The sequence below is a fragment of the Balaenoptera ricei genome, chromosome X (genome assembly GCF_028023285.1).
Source record: "Balaenoptera ricei isolate mBalRic1 chromosome X, mBalRic1.hap2, whole genome shotgun sequence".
Lineage (NCBI taxonomy): Eukaryota > Metazoa > Chordata > Mammalia > Artiodactyla > Balaenopteridae > Balaenoptera > Balaenoptera ricei.
Genome location: NC_082660.1, coordinates 68,795,405 through 68,819,246, shown reverse-complemented (window position 1 = coordinate 68,819,246; position 23,842 = coordinate 68,795,405). Strand labels below are relative to the sequence as shown.

The 23,842-nt window shown below is 37.0% G+C and overlaps 1 protein-coding gene and 1 pseudogene across 2 annotated transcripts in view; one reads left to right on the top strand and one right to left on the bottom strand.

The window, feature by feature from the left end:
• The window catches only part of MAGT1 (magnesium transporter 1), a 50,080-nt gene that overhangs the window by 6,915 nt on the left and 19,323 nt on the right, over nucleotides 1–23,842 (top strand). Inside the window, exons 2-3 of one of the 2 annotated variants that reach the window (XM_059911020.1) lie at nucleotides 9,925–10,094; nucleotides 12,622–12,739. In XM_059911020.1, the coding sequence (XP_059767003.1) occupies nucleotides 9,925–10,094; nucleotides 12,622–12,739 (288 nt within the window). The remainder of the gene's footprint in view (nucleotides 1–9,924; nucleotides 10,095–12,621; nucleotides 12,740–23,842) is intronic. The other variant, XM_059911021.1, reaches the window with a different exon arrangement.
• On the bottom strand, nucleotides 14,702–15,527 carry LOC132357867 (general transcription factor IIE subunit 2-like; annotated as a pseudogene).

Sequence of the window (23,842 nt, the reverse complement as noted above, 5' to 3'; positions counted from 1 at the left end):
AGAATTTGTAGTTGTTAAGGCTTAATCTATTTTGCTAGAGCTAATTGGGATACATATTATGCAAGCAAGTAGAATAAAATTAAATTAGTGCAGTGCTGTGTTACTGCACTTTCTTGGTCCTTTTAATCCCTTGTAGTTCTAAAATTTTCATCGTACTTGATTATTACTAACAGAATTAGAGATATTAATTGACTTCCTGTTAGTGGAATTATTTTGTGGCCATACTAATTTAAATGTTTCAAGAGAAGAGAAAGACTTTAAGCTTACTTAACTTTGTTGGTAAGTATTATATTTTAATTGTGAATATTATTACTCTTCTTTTTGTTTTATTTAAATAGTTGAAAGTAGAGTAATGTACTCCAAGTAGGGGAGATATCAATTGATTGTGAAAGTCTTTGCTTATACATTTAATGTTTTTTCATAGTAAACTTATATTTTGTTTTAAATAAATATATCCAGTGCAAATTTAAAAACTGGATGGATATATTTTCTCAAATGTTTTTTAAAACTGTTAGTGGAAAAAGTATTTGCAATAGGAGTTGTTTCCAAATCAATTACTTTTTTGAGTTGCTGAGCTCACTTGATAAACCTCTTACCTTTATGTACTATAGTCCTTGGAAAATATCTTTCTTACTAATAACTTTAAAGTATTAAATAGTAAATAGAAGGACCTGAAGGTCACAGGTGATATTTTAATCCTTTACTTTTGAAGGTTATGACTTTGGAAGGTAAAGGAATATTTACAGAGTGAATAGTGGGACTTTTAGTGTAGAGCCTATAGAGAAACAAAATTTTTATTTCTGAGGCATAGCTTTCAGTACCCAAACAATGGGCTCTTGACAACAGATGAGAGGCATCCTAAGGAAGAAGGTTCTTCAGTACTAGCGATTTACTCCGATCAAGAAAACTTTTAACTGGGACTTCCCCGGTGGCGCAGTGGTTGGGAGGCTGCCTGCCAATGCAGGGGACACGGGTTCTAACCCTGGTCTGGCAGGATCCCGCGTGCCGCGGAGCGGCTGGGCCCGTGCGCCACGGCTGCTGAGCCTGCGCTCTGGAGCCCACGAGCCACAGTTACTGAGCCCGTGAACCGCAACTACTCAGCCCACGCACCACAACTACTGAGGCCCACGCGCCTGGAGCCCGTGCTCCGCAACAAGAGAAGGCACCACAATGAGAGGCCCGTGCACCGCAGCGGAGGGTGGCCCCCGCTCGCCACAACTAGAGAAAGCCTGCGCGCAGCAACGAAGACACACGCAGCCACAAATAAAAATAAATAAAATAAATTTTAAAAAAAAAAAAAAAAAAAAAAAAAAAAAAAAAAAAGAAAACTTTTAACTCAAATGTGAAGAAAAGAGAAATTCCTTTATAAAATCATATAACAGAAGAGACAAAAGAGGACTAGTGAAAGAAGTGTCTAGGAATTATTAAGGTGTTATATATATATATTTTTTAACATCTTTATTGGCGTATAATTGCTTTACAATGGTGTGTTAGTTTCTGCTTTATAACAAAGTGAATCAGTTATACATATACATATATTCCCATATCTCTTCCCTCTTGCGTCTCCCTCCCTCCTACCCTCCCTATCCCACCCCTCTAGGTGGTCACAAAGCACAGAGCTGATCTCCCTGTGCTATGCGGCTGCTTCCCACTAGCTATCTATTTTACGTTTGATAGTGTATATATGTCCATGCCACTCTCTCACTTGGTCACAGCTTACCCTTCCCCCTCCCCATATCCTCAAGTCCATTCTCTAGTAGGTCTGTGTCTTTATTCCCGTCTTGCCCCTAGGTTCTTCATGACCTTTTCTTTTTTTCCTTAGATTCCATATATATGTGTTAGCATACGGTATTTGTTTTTCTCTTTCTGACTTACTTCACTCTGTATGACAGACTCTAGGTCCATCCACCTCAGTACAAATAACTCAATTTCGTTTCGTTTTATGGCTGAGTAATATTCCATTGTATATATGTGCCACATCTTCTTTATCCATTCATCTGTTGATGGACACTTAGGTTGCTTCCATGTCCTGGCTATTGTAAATAGTGCTGCAGTGAACATTGTGGTGCATGACTCTTTTTGAATTATGGTTTTCTCAGGGTATATGCCCAGTAGTGGGACTGCTGGGTCATATGGTAGTTCTATTTTTAGTTTTTTAAGGAACCTCCATACTGTTCTCCATAGTGGCTGTATCAATTTACATTCCCACCAACAGTGCAAGAGGGTTCCCTTTTCTCCACACCCTCTCCAGCATTTATTGTTTGTAGATTTTTTGACGATGACCATTCTGACTGGTGTGAGATGATATCTCATTGTAGTTTTGAGTTGCATTTCTCTAATGATTAATGATGTTGAGCATTCTTTCATGTGTTTGTTGGCAATCTGTGTATCTTCTTTAGAGAAATGTCTATTTAGGTCTTCTGCCCATTTTTGGATTGGGTTGTTTGTTTTTTTGATATTGAGCTGCATGAGCTGCTTGTAAATTTTGGAGATTAATCCTTTGTCAGTTGCTTCATTTGCAAATATTTTCTCCCATTCTGTGGGTTGTCTTTTGGTCTTGTTTATGGTTTCCTTTGCTGTGCAAAAGCTTTTAAGTTTCATTAAGTCCCATTTGTTTATTTTTGTTTTTATTTTCATTTCTCTAGGAGCTGGGTCAAAAAGGATCTTGCTGTGATTTATGTCATAGAGTGTTCTGCCTATGTTTTCCTCTAAGAGTTTGATAGTGTCTGGCCTTACATTTAGGTCTTTAATCCATTTTGAGTTTATTTTTGTGTATGGTGTTAAGGAGTGTTCTAATTTCATACTTTTCCATGTAGCTGTCCAGTTTTCCCAGCACCACTTATTGAAGAGGCTGTCTTTTCTCCACTGTATATTCTTGCCTCTTTTATCAAAGATAAGGTGACCATATGTGTGTGGGTTTATCTCTGGGCTTTCTATCCTGTTCCATTGATCTATATTTCTGTTTCTGTGCCAGTACCATACTGTCTTGATTACTGTAGCTTTGTAGTATAGTCTGAAGTCAGGGAGCCTGATTCCTCCAGCTCTGTTTTTCTTTCTCAAGATTGCTTTGGCTATTCAGGGTCTTTTCTGTTTCCATACAAATTGTGAAATTTTTTGTTCTAGTTCTGTGAAAAATGCCAGTGGTAGTTTGATAGCGATTGCATTGAATCTGTAGATTGCTTTGGGTAGTAGAGTCATTTTCACAATGTTGATTCTTCTAATCCAAGAACATGGTATATCTCTCCATCTATTTGTGTCATCTTTAATTTCTTTCATCAGTGTCTTATAATTTTCTGCTTACAGGTCTTTTGTCTCCTTAGGTAGGTTTATTCCTAGATAAGGTGTTATATTTGAGTTATCTAGAATATATCACATTCTTCAACCATTTCAGGAAGATCAGGTGGTGGTTTATTTTTAGGAATGGTGTATTTTTTCCTGTTGTGTATAATTTGAATTGCTTAATGTTTATTTAATTTCCCTGTGTAATTGCATAGAAATTATATGACACGTGGTCCTTACCCATAAGAATTAAAATGTAGAGCAGTAGTACTCAAACTTCAGTGTATAAAGAATCACTTGGGGAACTCCCCTGGTGGCACAGTGGTTAAGAATCCACCTACCAATGCAGGGGACACGGGTTTGATCCCTGATCCGGGAAGATCCCACATGCCGTGGAGCAACTAAGCCTGTGTGCCACAACTACTGAGCCTGCGCTCTAGAGCCTGTGAGCCACAACTACTGAGCCCACACACCACAACTACTGAAGTCCACGCACCTAGAACCCGTGCTCTGCAGCAAGAGAAGCCACCGCAATGAGAAGCCCATGCATGTGGCCCCCGCTCACCGCAACTAGAGAAAGCCTGCGTGCAGCAACAAAGACCCAATGCAGCCAAAAATAAATAAATAAAATAAATAAATTTTAAAAAAAGCATCACTTTGGGTACATGTTAAAATTCTGTATTCTTGGAATCCACCAGAAGCTAAAGAACCCCCCAGGAAGAGAAAGGGAAATCACAGCCTTGATTAAAGACTTAAAGGCATCAGAGGTGGTAAGTGATGCAATATCTCACAACAACAGCCCTCAGTGGCCAGTGAAAAATGACTAACAAGAACTGAAGCCTTATAGCAGATTATTACCAACTGGTTTCAATTGTTGCTCCCATAGCCCAGGCTGTTCCAGACATTGCGACTGCAACTGAATCCATTACACAGACTGATGACAGGTGGTATGTAGTCTTAGACATCACTAACACCTTCTGTGCCATCTTACTGATATTTGAGGATCAAGGTCAGTTCATTTTCAGGTAGCAAGGCCTCCTATATATGTTTATAGTATTCTCTAGGGGTACCTAAGCTCCCCTGCCATTTGCTACCAGTTGGTGAGTCAGGATTTAGCATAAGTTCCTCTACCCTTCCATGTATAAAGCTTTCACTATATGGATGATGCCTTGTTGGCAAGTAAAAGCCTCAGTCTCAATGACCTTGTTGGTGGTGCTCTCATACTACAGAGGTAGCCAGGAGCAGTAGCTGATAAACCCGACAAAATTCAAGGGCCTGCTCACCAAGCAAAGTTCCTTGGGACTAAGTGAGTGGATTTATAATACTCAATTCCTGTTGTGGTCATGGAAAAACGGCTGTCTCTTTGGCCAACCAAACCAAACAGGAAACCCAGCACCCTGTTGGACAGTTTTGGGTATTGGAGACAGTATGTGGCTCACTCAGGCATGCTGCTTGGTCTTTTATATCAGCTAACCTGCTAATCAGCATCCTTTGAGTAGGGCTTATGTAGATCTACTGAATCAAATTTATTGGAGGATGAAACCTAGAAGTCTGCACTTTTAACAGGCTCCTTTATACTAGCCACACTTTGAGAAACATGGGCCTAGTAAGTTTATTATCCATTATGCTAAGGGCTTGCTCTGGGAAGTTTTGATTTACTTTATCACCAAATCTTTCTTTTACATTGTGTTCTGATCGGTAATTAATAAAAATAGTTTTGAATACATAATAAGATAATAAAAGCTTAAATCGGACTGTGAAAATCCTTTTCAGTTTACAACAGTGGTTCTCAAGAGGGAGTGGGGAATTTTACTTCCCAAGGGTTATCTGGCAATGTCTGGAGACATTTTTGGTTATTGGCAGCTGGTGATGCTACTGGCATCTAATAGGTAGAGGTCAGGGATGCTGCTCAACATGCAATGTGCAGGACAGCTCCCCACAAAAGAATTATCTGGCCCAAGATGTCAGTAACCCTGCTGCTGAGAAACCTTGGTTTAGAATGATCTGTTTGAATCCTAGCTCTGTGTCTTACTATGGCACTTTGGCCAAGTTGCTTAACCTCTCTGATCCTGTTTACTCAACATTTAAATGAACTAAAAATAGAGTACTTAACCTCATAGTGTTGCTCTGAGGATTGAATTAAATACTTATTCTATAAGGAGAGAAGTTGCTGCCTGACACATATGTACTAAGCATTCCAAATAGTAACTGCTATTTTCTCCATAAAATCAAGATAGGCTTACTTTAAGATATATTAAAATGTTAAAAGATTGGGTCATTGTGAATAAGGATTATAGCTTCTAATTATCATGTCTCAAGCTATGTTCATGTACTTTTATTGTAAAAGTTTAAAACTAGTTCATTAAAAAAAAAATGAACTGAGAAAGTAACCTAATTAATTGACTCGGTAATAAGCAGTCTTTTGAGGTAATAATCCCGTTTATAAGAGCTTTAAAGAGAATTTGTAATTCCTTTGAACTAATTTCTTCTACTTGATAAGTTATTTGGGGATTGTATAGCCAGAAATCTGGTCTTTCCAGTCTGTTAATAAACAAGAAGAGGGATATAATACATTTTTTACATAGACCTATTCAAGACTTTGTTTAAGAAGACTTCACATGTTTATCACTAATTCAAAGCACATAACATTTGTTTTATTGGAATGATCATATATCTATGTGATTGAATGGAGATAGACTATATGAAACTATACCTGTTACTGCTTTACATTTTTTTCCCTAAAATAGCCCAAAATAGTATCTGTAGCCATGGTGAATAAAATAGGCAAATTATGTTTGAATTTGCTGGTAACTGTCAAATTTAATTTGAAAATATAACAAAATTAATGACTGCTTTAGAATATAGAGTGCATATTTTCTGTGAACTAATATTGTTCTCTTAGCCAAGAGGATCATTAAGGCTGTATCAAATAATAAGAATTCATTTTTTGGAAAAACTGAGTTTAATTTATGCAGCCTTATTTTAAATCAAATATTCCCTATTCTTGACAATTGTTGGTAACTAATTCTACTGCTAAAGATGAACTAGCCTCTACCGCTTGTTCCTTGTCCTATCTACCTTCTAGTTCACTCTCTTCCACTGCCTTTACCACCAACCTGTTTCCTTTTTTTTTTAATTGAAGTATAGTTGATTTACAATGTTGTGTTAGTTTTAGATGTACAGCACAGTGATTCAGTTATACACATATATATTCTTTTTCAGATTCTTTTCCCTTGTAGGTTATTATAAAATATTGAGTATAGTTCCCTGTGCTATACAGTAGGTCCTTGTTGGTTATCTATTTTATATATAGTACTGTGTATATGTTAATCCCAAATTCCTAATTTATCCCTCCCCTAACAACCTGTTTCCTTAGTATCATTCATTGTTCCACAAGTCTTGTTAATTATTTGTTATACCAGTCTTCTGCGAGTGTATATATTTCTCTGTGGGCTTATTAGAGACTATATTCATTTTTCCATGTGTGGCATATTCATTTTGTGGCTCTTACTGGAATTACTTTATATCTGCTACAAAACTATTTTTTTATGCCATCTTTCTCTATTGTTCATAGAAGTGTACTCAGGAAGTAAATTTTTTTTCAGTATTGCCTGAATTCAGGCATGCTTTAAAGGTAAATCATGCATTTTTAGAATCCATGTTATTGTTGCCTTCCTGAAATTAAAAAAAAATCCCATTTCTATTAAGTGTTTATGTGTGCAATCATCTTTTTTTCCTTATATGTTAATGATGCAAGTGAGTCCATTCCCAGCTGGGTTCTGTTAAATAGAAATTTAGTACACACTAACTGAATGCCTACTATGTGGTAAAGTACTATGTGTGTCTGCTCTCTAGTAGCTAATAATCTAGAGAAGGAAACAGATATCAAATTGTCTTAGAATAAGTGCTATAACACAGGTAAAAAGTGTTGTGAAACATCTAGCAGGGGTGGGGGGATTAATATGCTTGTGTCCTGGGTCCTTGACCACCTAGGAAAACCATTTAGGGTCATTCAATTACAACCCACTAAACCCACTAGACGTGCATTCTTTGAGAATTTTTTTGGGATGACTAAAGCCACAGAAGCTATTCTTATTGGTTCCAGGGATTATTTTTCTTAGCCTAAGTCTGAGGCAACTCATTTGCATTACTGACAGCTATCTTTCAAAGAGTGCTATCTTTCTATTAGGTTCCTGATCCACTTCCCAACTGAAAAGGCACATCCTAACATCTGTTCTTTGATGATTGAGTTTAATGAGAAGGAACTATTTTTAAAGTTTGAATGCCAGTGCCCTGCCCAAACTTCAGTGTAAGTAATGGGAAATGTAATTGGTCGAATGCTTCTGAATAGTGAACCACTCCATGATTTCCCAGCCCTTTACAAACATATCCCTGTAAAGAAGAACAAAACCATAAATTAGCATTAACTCTGCATTGAGATTCTTCTGCACTTCTTTTTTTATCTTTTCCAATCTTCTTACTACTCTTGCAAAGTTTGAACGTAAGGGTAGAGGTGAGGGGAAGGATAAGTGAATATGATTGCGTTTATTTCAAACTGAAATTCTCATTGACTAACCATGCTTCTCTTCCATTGCCTCATGATGACTGGCTTTTAAAAAGAAACAAACAAAATGTAGCTCTTTCTTTGTGTAGACGTAAATTTTCATTTCTCCGAGGTAAATGTTTGGGAATGCAGTTGCTGGATTGTATGGTTAGTGTATATTTTACTTGCTTAATTTTTTTTAACATCTTTGTTGGAGTATAATTGCTTTACAATGGTGTACTTGCTTACTTTTTTAAAGAAACTGCCAAACTGTTTTCCAGAGTGACTGTACCATAGTACATTCCCACCAAAAATGTATGAGAGACCCAGTTTCTCTACATCCTCGCCAGAATTTGGTATTGTTGCTATATTTTATTTTAGTAACGGGTATGTAGTGATAGCTCATTGTGCTTTTAATTTGCATTTCTGTAACGGCTGATGATGTTGAACATCATTTTGTGTGTTTCTTTGTCATCGGTAGATCATCTTCGATGAAATCTCTTCATGTCTTGCCTATTTTGTTTGTTTTACTGTTGAGTTTTGATAGTTTTAAAAAATATATTCTAGCCACTAATCCTTTTTAGATGTGTGGTTTGTAAATATTTTCTCCCACTCTGTAGCTTGTCTTCACATCCTTATAACAGGGTCTTTCACAGAGCAAAGGTTTTTAATTTTGATGAGGTCCAGTTTACCTTTTTTTTTTCTTTTTTATGAATCGTGCTTTTGGTGTCAGGTCTAAGAACTCTTTGCCTATCCCTTGATCCTGAACATTTTCTCCCATATTTTTTTCCTAATTTTTAAATAGTTTTCATTTTTACATTTAGGTATGTGATCCATTTTTAATTAATTTTTAAAAAATAAACAAGGAACTTTTTTTAAATTAATTTATTTATTTTTGGCTGTGTTGGGTCTTCGTTTCTGTGCGAGGGCTTTCTCTAGTTGCGGCGAGCGGGGGCCACTCTTCATCGCGGTGCGCGGGCCTCTCACTATCGTGGCCTCTCTTGTTGCGGAGCACAGGCTCCAGACGCGCAGGCTCAGTAGCTGTGGCTCACGGGCCTAGTTGCTCCGCGGCATGTGGGATCTTCCCAGACCAGGGCTCGAACCCATGTCCCCTGCATTGGCAGGCGGATTCTCAACCACTGCGCCACCAGGGAAGCCCTAATTAATTTTAAAAATAAATTTATTTATTTATTTTATCCATGTATTTTTGGCTCTGTTGGGTCTTTGTTGCTGCGTGCAGGCTTTTTCTCTAGTTATGGCGAACAGGGGCTACTCTTCGTTGTGGTGCGCTGGCTTCTCATTGTGGTGGCTTTCTCTTGTTGCGGAGCATGGGCTTTAGGCACAAGGGCTTCAGTAGTTGTGGCAGGCAGGCTCAGTAGTTGTGGCTCACGGGCTCTAGAGTGCAGGCTTAGTAGTTGTGGCACATGGGCTTAGTTGCTCCGCGGCATGTGCGATCTTCCCGGACCAGGGCTCGAACCCGTGTCCCCTGCCTTGGCAGGCAGATTCTTAACCACTGTGCCACCAGGGAAGCCCCTTTAATTAATTTTTGTATAAGGTGTGAAGTTTAGTTTGAGGTTCATATTTTTGACTATGGATGTCCAGTTGCTTCAGCACCATTTATTGAAAAGGCCGTCCTTTCTGTACTGAGTTGATTTTGCACCTTTGTGAAATATCAGTTGGCTGTACTTGTGTAGGTCTATTTCTGGCTTTTGTTCCTGTTCCATTGATCTAGGTATCTATCCTTTTATGTAGCTATATAATAAACCTTAAAATCAGGTAGAGTGGCTTTTCCCACTTTCTTTGGAATCTTTAGCAAATGAAAGGTTTTTTGATTTTATCTTATTTTATTTATTAGGTTATAAATAAGTAATTCACATAAAAAATGTAGTATTGCAATATACATTTAAATCTCATCATGAAATAATGTAATTTTAAGAATAATTATCATCAGGCACAAGTACTAAATTTAATTTTTAGTTCTTTCACATTTTTTATGTACCTCTGCTTATTAGTCGTGGTTTTAAGTAAGTTGTCTAGTTAAAAGAAATTTTAAATGCCAAGTTGAGAGTATTAATGGCATGCTGTCTTTGTCTTTTTTTTAGATGGTGCTATCTGAAAAGGTTAGTCAACTGATGGAATGGACCAATAAAAGGCCTGTAATAAGAATGAATGGAGACAAGTTCCGTCGCCTTGTTAAAGCCCCACCGAGAAACTACTCCGTTATTGTCATGTTCACTGCTCTCCAACTTCATAGACAATGTGTCGTGTGCAAGTATGAACTTTCAACTACACTTTAAAAATTAAATAACTCATAAGATTTTAACCATTTCTCAACCCCAGAAGAATAAAATTAGTTCAGTGGGTACATAAACAATTAATGTATATACGTTACTTAGAGTGTCTGTAGTAACACATAATAGTACTACTCTTTTATAGTCTTTTCTTGATGGTCCATATTAGTGGGGGAGGGACAAAGAGCAAGGATAAAGTTTCATGGTAACCATCCTAGAAATAACATAAAAAAATCTAACAATCATCTTTTAAATTGGTATCAACTTATATAAATGCGTGTCAATAGCATTGATGTAGTGTTTTATTATTTGTGTGTGCTTTCAACTTCATACTCTTGTTTTATCACAACAACCCCAGAAGGTACATAAAGCAAATATTCTCTCATTTTTGGAAGAAACAGGTTCCAATATGTTAACTGGTCTACCCAAAGCTATAGATATTTATTAATGCAATAATGGTGGCTACATCCAAAATTTGGAATTACAAGAGAACTTTTTAGAAAACAAAGATGCATGATTTAGAGGTGTTTCTTTTTTCTAGATTATTTTATAGTAATTTTAAACCTTAGAAATCGAGACTAATCTCACTTAAAATTTCATCAAACAGTGGTTTGTTGATTTTATTTTACTATTTCTGAATGATCTTAAGAAAAAAGACATTTCTTTAAACAAAAGCACTATAGATAATTAAAAATAGTGGATACTAAAAAATAAAATTGCTTTTGCTTTTTGTTGTTTATTTACTTATATTTTTAGATCAGTATTGTGATTTGGGAATTCACTTTAAATGAAATGACAAAGTTACCCTGTGAAAAACTAATTTAGTAAAATTTTGGAGGCTTTCCAAATTCTGATAGCCTGAGCACATGTGAAGGAATAGACAGCCTTCTTTCAGAATAGTGTGTTATGCTACCCCAAGCCTTTCTAACTCTTAAAGGATTTTCTCCCCAGAGGTAGGAGATAGTCAAGAGATTTGGTACCAGAGTGCTTTTTTTTTTTTTTTTTAGGGATGGCTGTTATGCTGAATATAAATTAAAATTAAGTAGAAGAAGGAAAAAGAATAGTAGGTATTAACTGTGAATAAACTTAAACTCTGGAATTACTCTATAATTCAGTCAGTTTACTCACTAGCAATCATGAGTATACAAAAATGTCAGGGAATGAACAAAGTCCTTCATAATTCTGTATTAAATGCAAATTAATGGAGTTCTTAATAACTAAAGTTTTTAATAGTGTCTTACTTTTTACAAGACCAAATTCTAAATTAGCACATTTTCCTAAACTCATTCAAATAATTAAAATTAAGCAACAGCGATGTGTGTAATACTATATATTTGGTGCTATCAGGATGAAAAGTGTAAGAAAGATGTGCTATCCTTATCATCTGGCTAGGGAAATCAGTTCCACATATGAAAATTTAGCTGGCAATATAAGACAATTTATGATTAAGTACCAAATGAATTGTGTGCATAATAAATGCTATAAAATTTCAGGAAGGACATATAAGAGGAGTGGTTAGGGTTGGCCTAATGGAGAAGATAGGATTTGTACTAGGGCTAGACAGATGGATCAGATTTACATAGCAGTAGGATATTCTGATTAGAAGCAATCATGTGTGCAAGGGTACAGAGATAGGCGTAAAGTGCTGGAATTAAGAGATCCTGTTTGAGGTTGAGTAGTAGTAAGGCTATGTAAAAGCTAGATGCATTATTTGGAAATAGATGATAAAGAACTTTGAAAAACCAGTGAAAGAGCTTGGAGACTGTTCTGAAGGTAATAGAAAAGCAACAATGGTTTCTGATATGAGGAGGAATATCAAGAAAGTAGTCATTTAGGAAGACTGATATATATTGCAATATAAGAAGGATTGGAGGAGGAGAAAGTAGAGTTAGGGTTTTAATGTTCTATGTCAGATATTAAGGATCTGACTTTAGATGATAACAATGAAAATAAATGGGGAAGGATAGAGTTAAAAGATAATCAGAAATGAAAAACTGTCAGATCTTAGAAACTGAAATCATATGGGAGATCAGGGAAAAGTAAAATATGGCCTGAGGTTTCAATTAATCTCAATTCCTTAGATTCTTCTCTTTCACTGTAATAATTCATCAGACTGTATTTTTACTAAGTAGCATTTTGTACTTTAGATTTCTTAAATAGATTAATATTATAGTCTAATTTCTCTGGGAAGTACTTCAACCTAGTCTTTGAACTCTTAGAAGTAATTTAGGGTATTAAAAATTGGTGTAGAAACAATCTAGTTAGACTTTTTTCCAGCGAATGTTGCAGGAGCTTTGAGATAAGGAGTAGGCACAAAGTATGAAGCAGAGTCAGGTAATCACTACTTCATGGTGAAATCCCCAACACTTGGTATAAGGCTTCTCTTATGCCAAAACAGTGGCAGTGTTTTCCAAGGTTTGTCCTAACCCTGTCAGCAGAGCCTGACTTGCATTAGATTGCTTTAAAAAATGTTTTATATGTTATCTTCACAAATCCGATTGCATCCAGGCAAGCTGATGAAGAATTCCAGATCCTGGCAAACTCCTGGCGATATTCCAGTGCATTTACCAACAGGATATTTTTTGCTATGGTGGATTTTGATGAAGGCTCTGATGTATTTCAGATGGTAAGCTATTTGGTTTATTCTATTAAATAGGAATAGATAAAATATGGATAATATGGAATACCTTTTTTTCAATGGCTGCAAGAAGTTAAATAAGATTTGTCTTACCTAAGATCTAGAGTAGTTAATGAGATAAAAGCTAAACTTAAGCTAAACATGAAATATAGTGGTCAATACTAGCCTATTAGAATATGGAAATTGGGTAGAAATCAAGTAACTTTTATGTATTTTTTATTGTGGTAAAATATAATAAAAAATTACCACTTTTTTTTTAAAATAAATTTATTTATTTATTTATTTCTGGCTGCATTGGGTCTTCGTTGCTGCGTGCGGGCTTTCTGTAGCTGCGGCGAGCGGGGGCTACTCTTCATTGCGGTGCGTGGGCTTCTCATTGCAATGGCTTCTTTTATTGCGGAGCATGGGCTCTAAGCACACGGGCTTCAGTAGTTGTGGCTCACGGGCTCTAGAGTAGTTGTGGCGCACGGGCTTAGTTGCTCTGTGGCATGTGGGATCTTCCCGGACCAGGGCTCGAACCCGTGTCCCCTGCATTGGCAGGCAGATTCTTAGCCACTGTGCCACCAGGGAAGTCCCCCCTCTTTCAGTTCTGATATTAGTAATTTGTGTCTTCTCTCTTTTTTCTTAGTTAGCTTGGCCTAGAGGCTTATTGATTTTACTGATCTTTTCAAAGAGCAAGCTTTTGGTTTCATTGATTTTTCTCTATTGCTTTTCTACTTTCAGTTTCATTACTTTCTTCTCTAATTTTTATTATTTCTCTTCATTTAACTTTGGATTTAATTTGCTCTTTTGTTGGTTTCCTAAGATGGAAACTTAAATTATTGAGTTTAGATCTTTCTTTTTTTCCCGTATATGCATTCAGTGTTATAAATCTCCCTGTAACCATTGCTTTTGCTGTATCCCACAGATTTGGATAAGTTCTGTTTCCATTTTCATTTATTTCAAAATACTTTTTAATTTTTCTTGAGATTTCTTCTTTGACCCATGTGTTAATTAGAATTGTGCTGTTTAGTTTCCATGTATTTTGGAATTTTCCAGTTATCTTTCTGTTATTGGTGTCCAGTTTAATTCCATTGTGGTCTGAGGGCAGACATTGTGTGATTTCTGTTCTTTAAATTTGTTATGGTGTGTTTTATGGCCCAGAATATGGTCTTTCTTGGCAAATTCTGTTGTTTTGGATGAAGTAGTAGTCTATAGATGTCAATTATATCCAGTTGTTTAGATGGTGTTATTGAGTTCAACTATGTCCTTACTGATTTTTTGCCTGCTGGATCTGTCCATTGGGTGTTGAAGTCTCCAACTATGATAGTAGATTTATCTATTTCTTCTTGCAATTCTATTAGTTTTTGCCTCACATAGTTTGACACTGTGTTGTTAGTCACATACATGTTAAGGATTGTATGTCTTCTTGGAGAATTGACCCCTTTATCATCATGTAATGCCCTTTTTTATCCCTAATAACTTTCCTTGTTTTGAAGTCTGCTCTATCTGAAATGGATATAACTACTCTTGCTTTCTTTTGATTACTGTTAGCATCGTATATTTCCTCCATCTATTTACTTTTTTTTTCCTTCTACAATGACTTTATTATAAATATGTTCTTTTGGAATAAACAAATATTGCATTCAAGACTATCAGCAAACTTGTTCTAAGGTAATAAAAGAGGGAAAATGGAACCAGGAACCACTTAGAAGTAGAGATAAACAGCAAAGACACCTGCATGCCATGCTGACCGCCTTTCCCCCAAGAAGTAACAGGAGGTTAACAGGGGACATCACATTTCTCATTAGCACATTAATGAAAATAAGCTTCGAGTTTGGTAATTTGCACTAGTTCTGTAAACTGAACTGCTCCTCTCCTCAGTCCTAAGAACTAGAATGGGAAGACAGTCAGTCTTCGGATCCCAGCATCAACAAGGAAGATCTTGACTTTGTAACTCTTTGCTCTCAGACAAAACTGTTCACTACTTGCCAGGAGCGATGTCAGAGTAGTCCTTCAGCACCCAGGCCAAGTGCTCACTGTGAGTCTTAAACCATCGCTTTTTCTGTGAAGCAGGCTTTTTCCTTCTCTGAATAGGGGCCACTTTCTTTGGTCCAGATTCCTGCATGGAAGAAATACCCTGTCACTTTAGATACTCTTCAGTTTTCTCCTCCTCCATTGAATCCACGGTGACACTCCTTCACAGTTTCTGAAACTTTTCATCCACAGAAAACTGACAGCTCTTATCATTGAAGAAAAGAATTTTCTTCTTATCAGGAAGGTTTACAAATGGTATCTGGTCCCCTAAAGCCTTAACGGCTTTCTGGGAATTGGGCAGTCCTTCCTCAATGTCTTCTAAAATAATTCCTCCTAAGCCTCGCTGGTCATGCTTATTTAAGAGCCTAAGTAGGACCTTCTTATCTTCCAAGTTGTACTTGGGCTTGAAGGCATACTTTCTATCTGTTACTTCAGTTTTGGGATTACTGACTATTGCCTCAGTCATTAGCCGTTGTTTCTGCTTGAGTCCAATATCTAAATGTTGTGTTTCATTCAAAATTTCTTCTAAAGTAAGAGGATGTGTATCTCATTGCTGATGCCATGTCTTCATGTAATTCACAATCTTAGCAAGAATGCCAAACTTATATCCAGAGCGTCCTGATAGAACTTTCGAGTTAAATGATCCATTGCTATGATCAGAATTTTGTTTAGAGCTTGATGATCCTCCATGTTCTAGCTTTGCTTTCTTATTCTTTGATGATGATGACTCAGAAGATACAGCATGGTATATTTCCTCCATCTGTTTACTTTTAATCTATATGTGTGTCTATTTAATGTGGGTTTCTTGAAGACAACATATACTTGGGTCTTGTTTTTTGAACCACTCTAACAATTTCTGTCTTTTAATTGGTGCATTTAGACCATTGATATTCAAGTTGATTATTGATATAGTTGGATTACCATCTGCCATATTCATTACTGTTTTCTGTTTTTTGCCCTTTGTTCCTATTTTTGTCTTCCAATCTTTTTCTGCCTTTTGTGGCTTTCATTGATCATTTTATATGATTCCATTTTTCTCTCCTTTTTTAGTATATTAGTTATACTTTTTTTTTTTTGCTTTTCTTAGTTGTTGCCCTAGAGTTGGCAATATACATTTACAGCTAATCAAAGCCCACTTTCAAATAACACTATACCACTTCATGGGTAGTGAGAATACCTTATAATAACAAAATAATCCTAATCCCCCCCTTCCATCCCTTGTATCATTTCTGTCATTCATTTCACTTATATATAGGCACATACACACACACAATTGAATATATTGCTGGTGTTATTTTGAACAAACTGTTATGTGTTAGATTAATTAAGAATAAGAAAAACAAAAGTTTTTATTTTACCTTCACTTATTCCCTCTTCAGTCCCTCCCTTAATATATGTAGATCCAAGTTTCCAACCTACCTTATTTTCCTTCTCTCTAAAGAACTTCTTTTAACATGTCCTGCCTGGGATTCCCTCAGTTTTTCTTTGTCTGAAAAAGTCTTTATTTCTCCTTCACTTTTGAAGAATAATTTCACAGGGTACAGGATTCTCTAAGTTGGTGTTGTTTTTTCCCCTCAGCACTTTAAATATTTCACTCCGCTCTCTTCTTGTTTGCACGGTTTCTGAAGAAAAGTTGGGTGTAATTCTTATCTCTCTTCCTCTATGGGTAAGAGGAAGAGAGATTCCTCTGACTTCTTTCAGAGTTTTTTTTATCTTTGGTTTCTTTGAGTTAAATTATATGCCTGGGCATAGTTTTATTGGCATTTATCCTGCTTCATGTTCTTAGAGCTTCCTGGATCTGTGATTTGGAGTCTGACGTTACTTTGGGTTATTCTCAGTCATTAAATATTTATTCTATTCCTTTCTCTTTCTTCTGGTATTCCCATTATGTGTATATTACACCTTTTGTAATTGGCCCACAGTCCTTGGATATTCTGTTCTGTTTTAGTTTCTTTTTTTTTTTGTCTTTGTTCTCTTTGCTTTTCAGTTTTTGAGGATTCTATTGATAGATCTTCTAGCTCAGAGATTCCTCAGACATGTCCAGTGTACTAAGTCCATCAAAGGCATTCTTCATTTCTGTTACAGTGGTTTTCATCTCCGACATTTCTTTTTGGTTCTTTTTAGGATTTCCATCTCTCTGCTTACATTAACCATCTGTTTTTGCATGTTGTCTACTTTATCCATTAGAGATATTAGTATATTAGTCAGTTTTGTTTAAAATTCCTGGTAAGATAATTCCAACATCCCTTCCAAGTCTGGTTCTGATACTTGCTCTGTTTCTTCAAATTGTGTTTTTTTCACTTTTGGTATCCCTTGTAATTTTTTTCTTCATAGCCAGACACTAGATGTACTAGATGAAAGAAACTGCTGTAAAGTGGCCTTTAGTAATGTGGTGTGAGGGGAGAGGGATGTTTTATAGTCCTATAATTAGATCTCAGTCTTTTAATGAGCATATGCCTCTGGACTGTGAGCTCCACAAGAGTTTCTCAGTTTTTTTCCTCCCCTCTTAGAGGACAGGATGGCTGGAGTGAACTAGAGTTCGGTATTTCCCTTCTTCCAGGTCAGTTAGGCTCTGATAATACCCCAGCAGGTTAGGCTGTGGTTAACTAGTTTCCTCTGAGGACAGACCTTGTTAAGAAGAGCAGAGTTCTCTGGGATATTTCAAAATGTTTTCTTTTCCCCTCACCCTGACAGTAGCATGAGGGGATTTTCCTCCAGTATTTACTGTGGGAACCTAGTCAAGCTCCTGGAGGTAAATCTCACAATATTTTTACCCCCCTCCCCCATAACTGTGTGCTTTTGGAGTTTTTAACTCTCAGAGTTGTCCACACTGAGCCTCCAGTAATTTGTCAGTTACAGATCAGGTTTTCCTACTCTGGCAGTGTTCCTGAGGCGGTTTCCACTTGTTGGTCTCTGCTCAGATAAGCCGTGACTCCCTGTATTTGCCTGTCTGTCTCTCCAATCTTGGGGGCAGTCGTTTGCCCTGTGTCTTCCTTTCTCTTAGGGAATTCCAGAAGAGTTGCCTGCTTTTCAGTTTGTTCAGCTTTTTTTTTTTTTTTTTAATTTTTTTGGCTGTGTTGGGTCTTCGTTTCTGTGCGAGGGCTTTCTCCAGTTGCGGCGAGCGGGGGCCACTCTTCATCACGGTGCGTGGGCCTCTCACTATCATGGCCTCTCTTGTTGCCGAGCACAGGCTCCAGACGCGCAGACTCAGTAGTTGTGGCTCACGGGCCCAGTTGCTCCGCGGCATGTGGGATCTTCCCGGACCAGGGCTCGAACCCGTGTCCCCTGCCTTGGCAGGCAGATTCTTAACCACTGCGCCACCAGGGAAACCCTGTACTAGTTCTTTCCCCTTTGCGTATAAGGGGACATAGATGTAATCAGTAGATTCAAGGACATAGATTGAGTTTTGTCTGTTTATAAATCTGTCTAACTCATATATTTGGACATATTTTACTCAACAATTGTATAAAACATGAAAGATTTGGGTATAACTTCTTGTTGTACACCTTTACATGAATGACTTCCCAATCCAAAAATTCATTATGTCCCAAATGAAACTCCTGTCTCTCCCACTTCCACTCAAACCCGGTCCTCTTGGGTTCTGTATCATTGGTGACACTTCTTTGTCATTCCTCTTTTTCTACAACATCCATCATCCTTTACTTCCAAGGCCTTCATCTTCTTTCATTTGAACTTACCATCCATATAATACTCTCTCCATATTGCCTGCTGTAACAGTTCCTAGAGGTTTTTTTCTAGAGGGTATTAATAAGAATACTTGGGGGAAAATAAAATTTGAGAAACCTTAGTTTAAACAAAATTAAATTTTATTTTTTTATTTTTTTTAGGTTAGACTTTATTTTATTACCTAGATTTTTTTTTTTGTTTAAAGGGAATGCTATTTATTTATTTATTTATTTATTTTATTATTTATGGCTGTGTTGGGTCTTCGTTTCTGTGCGAGGGCTTTCTCTAGTTGCGGCAAGCGGGGGCCACTCTTCATTGCGGTGTGCGGGCCTCTCACTATCGCGGCCTCTTCTTGTTGCGGAGCACAGGCTCCAGACGCGCAGGCTCAGTAGTTGTGGCTCACGGGCCTAGTTGCTCCGCGGCATGTGGGATCTTTCCAGACCAGGGCTCGAGCCCGTGTCCCCTGCATTGGCAGGCAGACTCTCAACCACTGCGCCACCAGGGAAGCCCTAAATTTTATTTTTTACTTCAGGGTATCAAGAACTATGAAGGGTCTTGAGGTTTTATTCTACTTGCAAGCTAACAAGTGACCCTGCCACAGTTTCATAGATGCTCACAGATGACATGACACTCCTGGGTTGGAGTTAAAGGACTTTATTACTCACAACAACAAAATCCAAAGTATCAACACTTCATTGCACTGGTTCCCTAAGCACCACTTCCCATAGGACAATGCAAGGAAAACGAGTGGGTTGCATTATGGAAGAGGAACTCGAAGCTTTGGGAACCCAAATCTTCTATAAAGGCTAGTAAGCATGCATGCCCTTTGCTTTGGAGGGAGACTCTGTTACTATCTTCTAAGGCTGCACAAACATCCTTGAGAAGATCATCCAGAACAAAGGCAGTCAGTGCCTCTGCTCACAAGACATGCATAAATATGAGAAACTGTTTTCCAACACAGAACTTCTCATAGACTTCAACATGCTGAAATATGTTATTCCTTCCATTCTAATAGTATGCTGTAATATGCAGAATTTCCCCAATTATTGGACCACTTAATGGAGCATTTTAGTTATATTCTATGGAACACACTTTTGGAAATAGTGGCATATAGACTAAAGCCAAAATTCCTTAGTCCTCCTCACTTCATGCCCTCTTTACTCCAAACACATAACCACCTTTCCCATAATTATGTTATGTCATTGTTGTTTTATTTCAACATTGTTGATCGTTTCCTACAACATAAAGTATCTTTTCTCCCTTGCTCCCTTTCTCTCCACTTTCAAAGTTCTGTTTACCCTTTAAGCCTCATTTCAGATATTCCCCTGAAGCCTTTTCAAATCCTCAAATGTGAGTCAACCCTTTTCTTGTATTGTCACAATACTTTCCTTATATTTCTATTATACATATATATATCCAGAGTCTATCTTATAGTAGAATTAACCCTAGAGTTGTTTGACAGTCCCTCTTAGAATATACTTACTTATGGGCAGAGCCAACATCCTGTAGCTATTAGTGCTAAGCACATAATAGATGTTCAGTAAATGTCAAACGGATGGATTAATGTTCCATTTTACAGTGTGTCATCATGCTGGTCATATTCTAGTCTCACACAGCTCCATAAATCAAAATCAGTATATTCATAAAACATGCTATAGCCTAAAAGATTAGTGCATTTAGGCCTTTTTAGACCAAAGGAAACAATTTCTAGAGTTTAAGAAACTGCTTTCTCATTCTCTACTATTAAAGCAAGGACTGTTTTGGAAATTAAAAGTTGTAATTCCATTTATTTTAACAAGATACACATAAAGAATTTCTGTTAGTGATTTGTAAAACTACAAAACCAATTTTCTTCTACGTCAAATACCTTTTAATATCAATGTCCATTTTAGAGCTATATTTAGAGTTAGTGGTATAAGGATGGCAGTGTGTCCATCTGTGGAAGAAATTCAAACCTTTCTCCAAAGAACAATGTCATATGCCACAGTATAGAAAAGCTAAGCATAGATGAAAAGTGGTACCTACCAAAAACAGTACATCTTGTTTTGGCTCTTTAACATCTAAGGATTTTCAAAGCCTACAAGATTTTAAAAAATTTTTTAATTGTGAGAAAATAGGCATAACATGAAATGTACTATCTTAACCATTCTTAAATGTGGTTCAGTAGTGTTCAGTACATTCAGGTTGTTGTACAACCAACCTCCAGAACTCTTTTCACCTCGTAAAACTGAAACTCTTTACACATTAAATAATTCCTTTTCCCTCTTCCTCCAGCCCCTGGCAACTATCATTCTACTTTGTCTCTATGAATTTGACTACTGTCGGTACCTCATATAAGTGGAATCATAAAGTATTTGTCTTTTTGTGACTGGCTTATTTCACTTACGATAATGTCCTCAAAGTTTATCCATGTTGTAGCATGCATCAAAATTTCCTTGCTTCTTAAGGCTGAATAATGTTGCACTGTATGCATATACCACATTTTATTTATCCATTCATCTGTTGATGGACACTTGGGTTGCTTCCACCTTTTGGCTATTGTGAATAATGCTGCTATCAACATAGGTATACAAATATCTCTTCAAGACCCTGGTTTCAGTTGTTTTAGATTTATACCCAGAAGTAGAATTCCTAGATCATATGGTAGTTCCATTTATTGTTTTTTTTAGTAGCTTCCATATTGTTTTCCTTAGCGGCTGTACCATTTTGCATTATTTTTGATTTTTTGATAGTAGTTATCCTAATGAGTGTGAGATGGTGTCTCATTGTGGTTTTGACTTGTAATTCTTTAATGATTAGTGATGTAGAACATCTTTTCATGTGCTTGTTGGCAATTTGTATATCTTTTTTGAGAAATGTCTATCCATATCCTTTGCCCAGTTTTTAATCAGTTTGTTTGTTTTTTAGTTGTAGGAGTTCTTTATGTATTCTGGATATTAGCCCCTTATCAGACATATGATTTGTAGATATTTCTCCCATTCCATTGATTGCTTTTTCACTCTGTTGATTGTGTCTGTAGCCTGCAAGATATTTTTACAGAGCTGATTTGGTATAAAGATGTTATACTAGTAATCATGGAAATACAAATTACATTAATGGTGATACACAATGTTCATCCATTAGATCAGCTTTTGGCAAGAATGTGGGGAAACAGATACCTTCCTATGTGTCTGGGTAGGAGTGTAAATTGGTACAGCCACTTCTGAATGCGAGTTGGCTCTATCCATTTTAATTTAAGATGTTTCTGCCCTATGAACTAATTATTCCATTTCTAGAGAAACACTCTTAGATGTATACAGGGAGATATGTACATGGCTGTTCATTGCAACATCATTTTTAATTGGGAAAAAAGGGAAAAAAAGAACTAAAATACCAACAATAGCATAATTACTTAATAAACTGTGAGAGTGAGGTCGATATATATATATACACACTGTCATGGATAGATCTGTCAAAGATGGTTGAATAATAAAAAGCAAATTGCAGAATATTACAGTTAATGTGATACCATTTGTGTTAAAATAAGGCACACACAAAGCAATATTATATGTTTTCTGTTGGCACATACACATGTATATGAATAAATTCAGAAAGGTCTAGAAATGGTAATAGTGGCTGCCAGAGTGGACTGGAGTTGGTCCTCATAACCCTGTAATTTTTTATTTTTAATTTCGTAGGGGAAATGGATTTCATATATTACCTAGTTCTTTTAGACGCATATGTATATTTTAAATCCAAAGGAGGTACAGTAGTCCCCTCTATCCACAGGGGATACATTCTAAGACACTGAAACTGCAGACAGTACCAAACCCTATATGTAACTGTATTTTTTCTTATACATGCATACATACATACATACCTATGATAAAGTTTAATTTATAAATTAGTACAGTTAGAGATTAGCAACAATAATAATAAAATGGAAGAATTAAAACAGTATACTGTAATAAATTTATGTGAATGTGGTCTCTCTCTCTCAAAATATTTTGTTGTACAAATTTATCTTTTTTATCTTAATTAAGCGCTTATCACTTACTGTGGCTGTAATTTTTGCAGTTGAGGTGGAACAGCAAAGTCAGCATGAATTCATTTTCCTTCTTCACAATTTCATGAAGATTCACTCTTACCATAGGTCTTAGCAACCTCAGCATATGATTTTTTTTCTTTCCTTATTAAGTTGAGAACTTTCACCTTTTCACTTCAATGAAGCACTTTACAGCTTCTCTTTGGGATATCTGAATTGCCAGCATCACTACTCTTGTGTTTCGGGGCCATTATTATTTTTTTTTAACATCTTTATTGGAGTATAGTTGCTTTACAATGGTGTGTTAGTTTCTGCTTTATAACAAAGTGAATCAGTTATACATATACATATGTTCCCATATCTCTTCCCTCTTGCGTCTCCCTCCCTCCCACCCTCCCTATCCCACCCCTCTAGGTGGTCACAAAGCTCAGAGCTGATCTCCCTGTGCTATGCGGCTGCTTCCCACTAGCTAGCTATTTTATGTTTGGTAGTGTATATATGTCCATGCCACTCTCTCACTTTGTCACAGCTTACCCTTCCCCCTCCCCATATCCTCAAGTCCATTCTCTAGTAGATCTGTGTCTTTATTCCCGTCTTGCCCCTAGGTTCTTCATGACCTTTTTTTTTCCCTTATATTCCAAATATATGTGTTAGCATATTTATTTTTCTCTTTCTGACTTACTTCACTCTGTATGACAGACTCTAATTCCATCCACCTCACTACAGATAACTCCATTTCATTTCTTTTTATGGCTGAGTAATATTCCATTGTATATATGTGCCACATCTTCTTTATCCATTCATCCGATGATGGACACTTAGGTTGCTTCCATGTCCTGGCTATTGTAAATAGAGCTGCAATGAATATTTTGGTACATGAATCTTTTTTTTTAAATTAATTAATTAATTTATTTATTTATTTTTGGCTGTGTTGGGTCTTCATTTCTGTGCGAGGGCTTTCTCTAGTTGCGGCAAGCGGGGGCCACTCTTCATTGCGGTGCGTGGGCCTCTCACTATCGCGGCCTCTCTTGTTGCGGAGCACAGGCTCCAGACGCGCAGGCTCAGTAGTTGTGGCGCACGGGCTTAGTTGCTCCGTGGCATGTGGGATCCTCCCAGACCAGGGCTCGAACCTGTGTCCCCTGCATTGGCAGGCAGATTCTCAACCACTGCGCCACCAGGGAAGCTCCATGACTCTTTTTGAATTATGGTTTTCTCAGGGTATATGCCCAGTAGTGGGACTGCTAAGTCGTATGGTAGTTCTATTTTTAATTTTTTAAGGAACCTCCATACTGTTCTCCATAGTGGCTGTATCAATTTACATTCCCACCAACAGTGCAAGAGTGTTTGCTTTTCTCCACACCCTC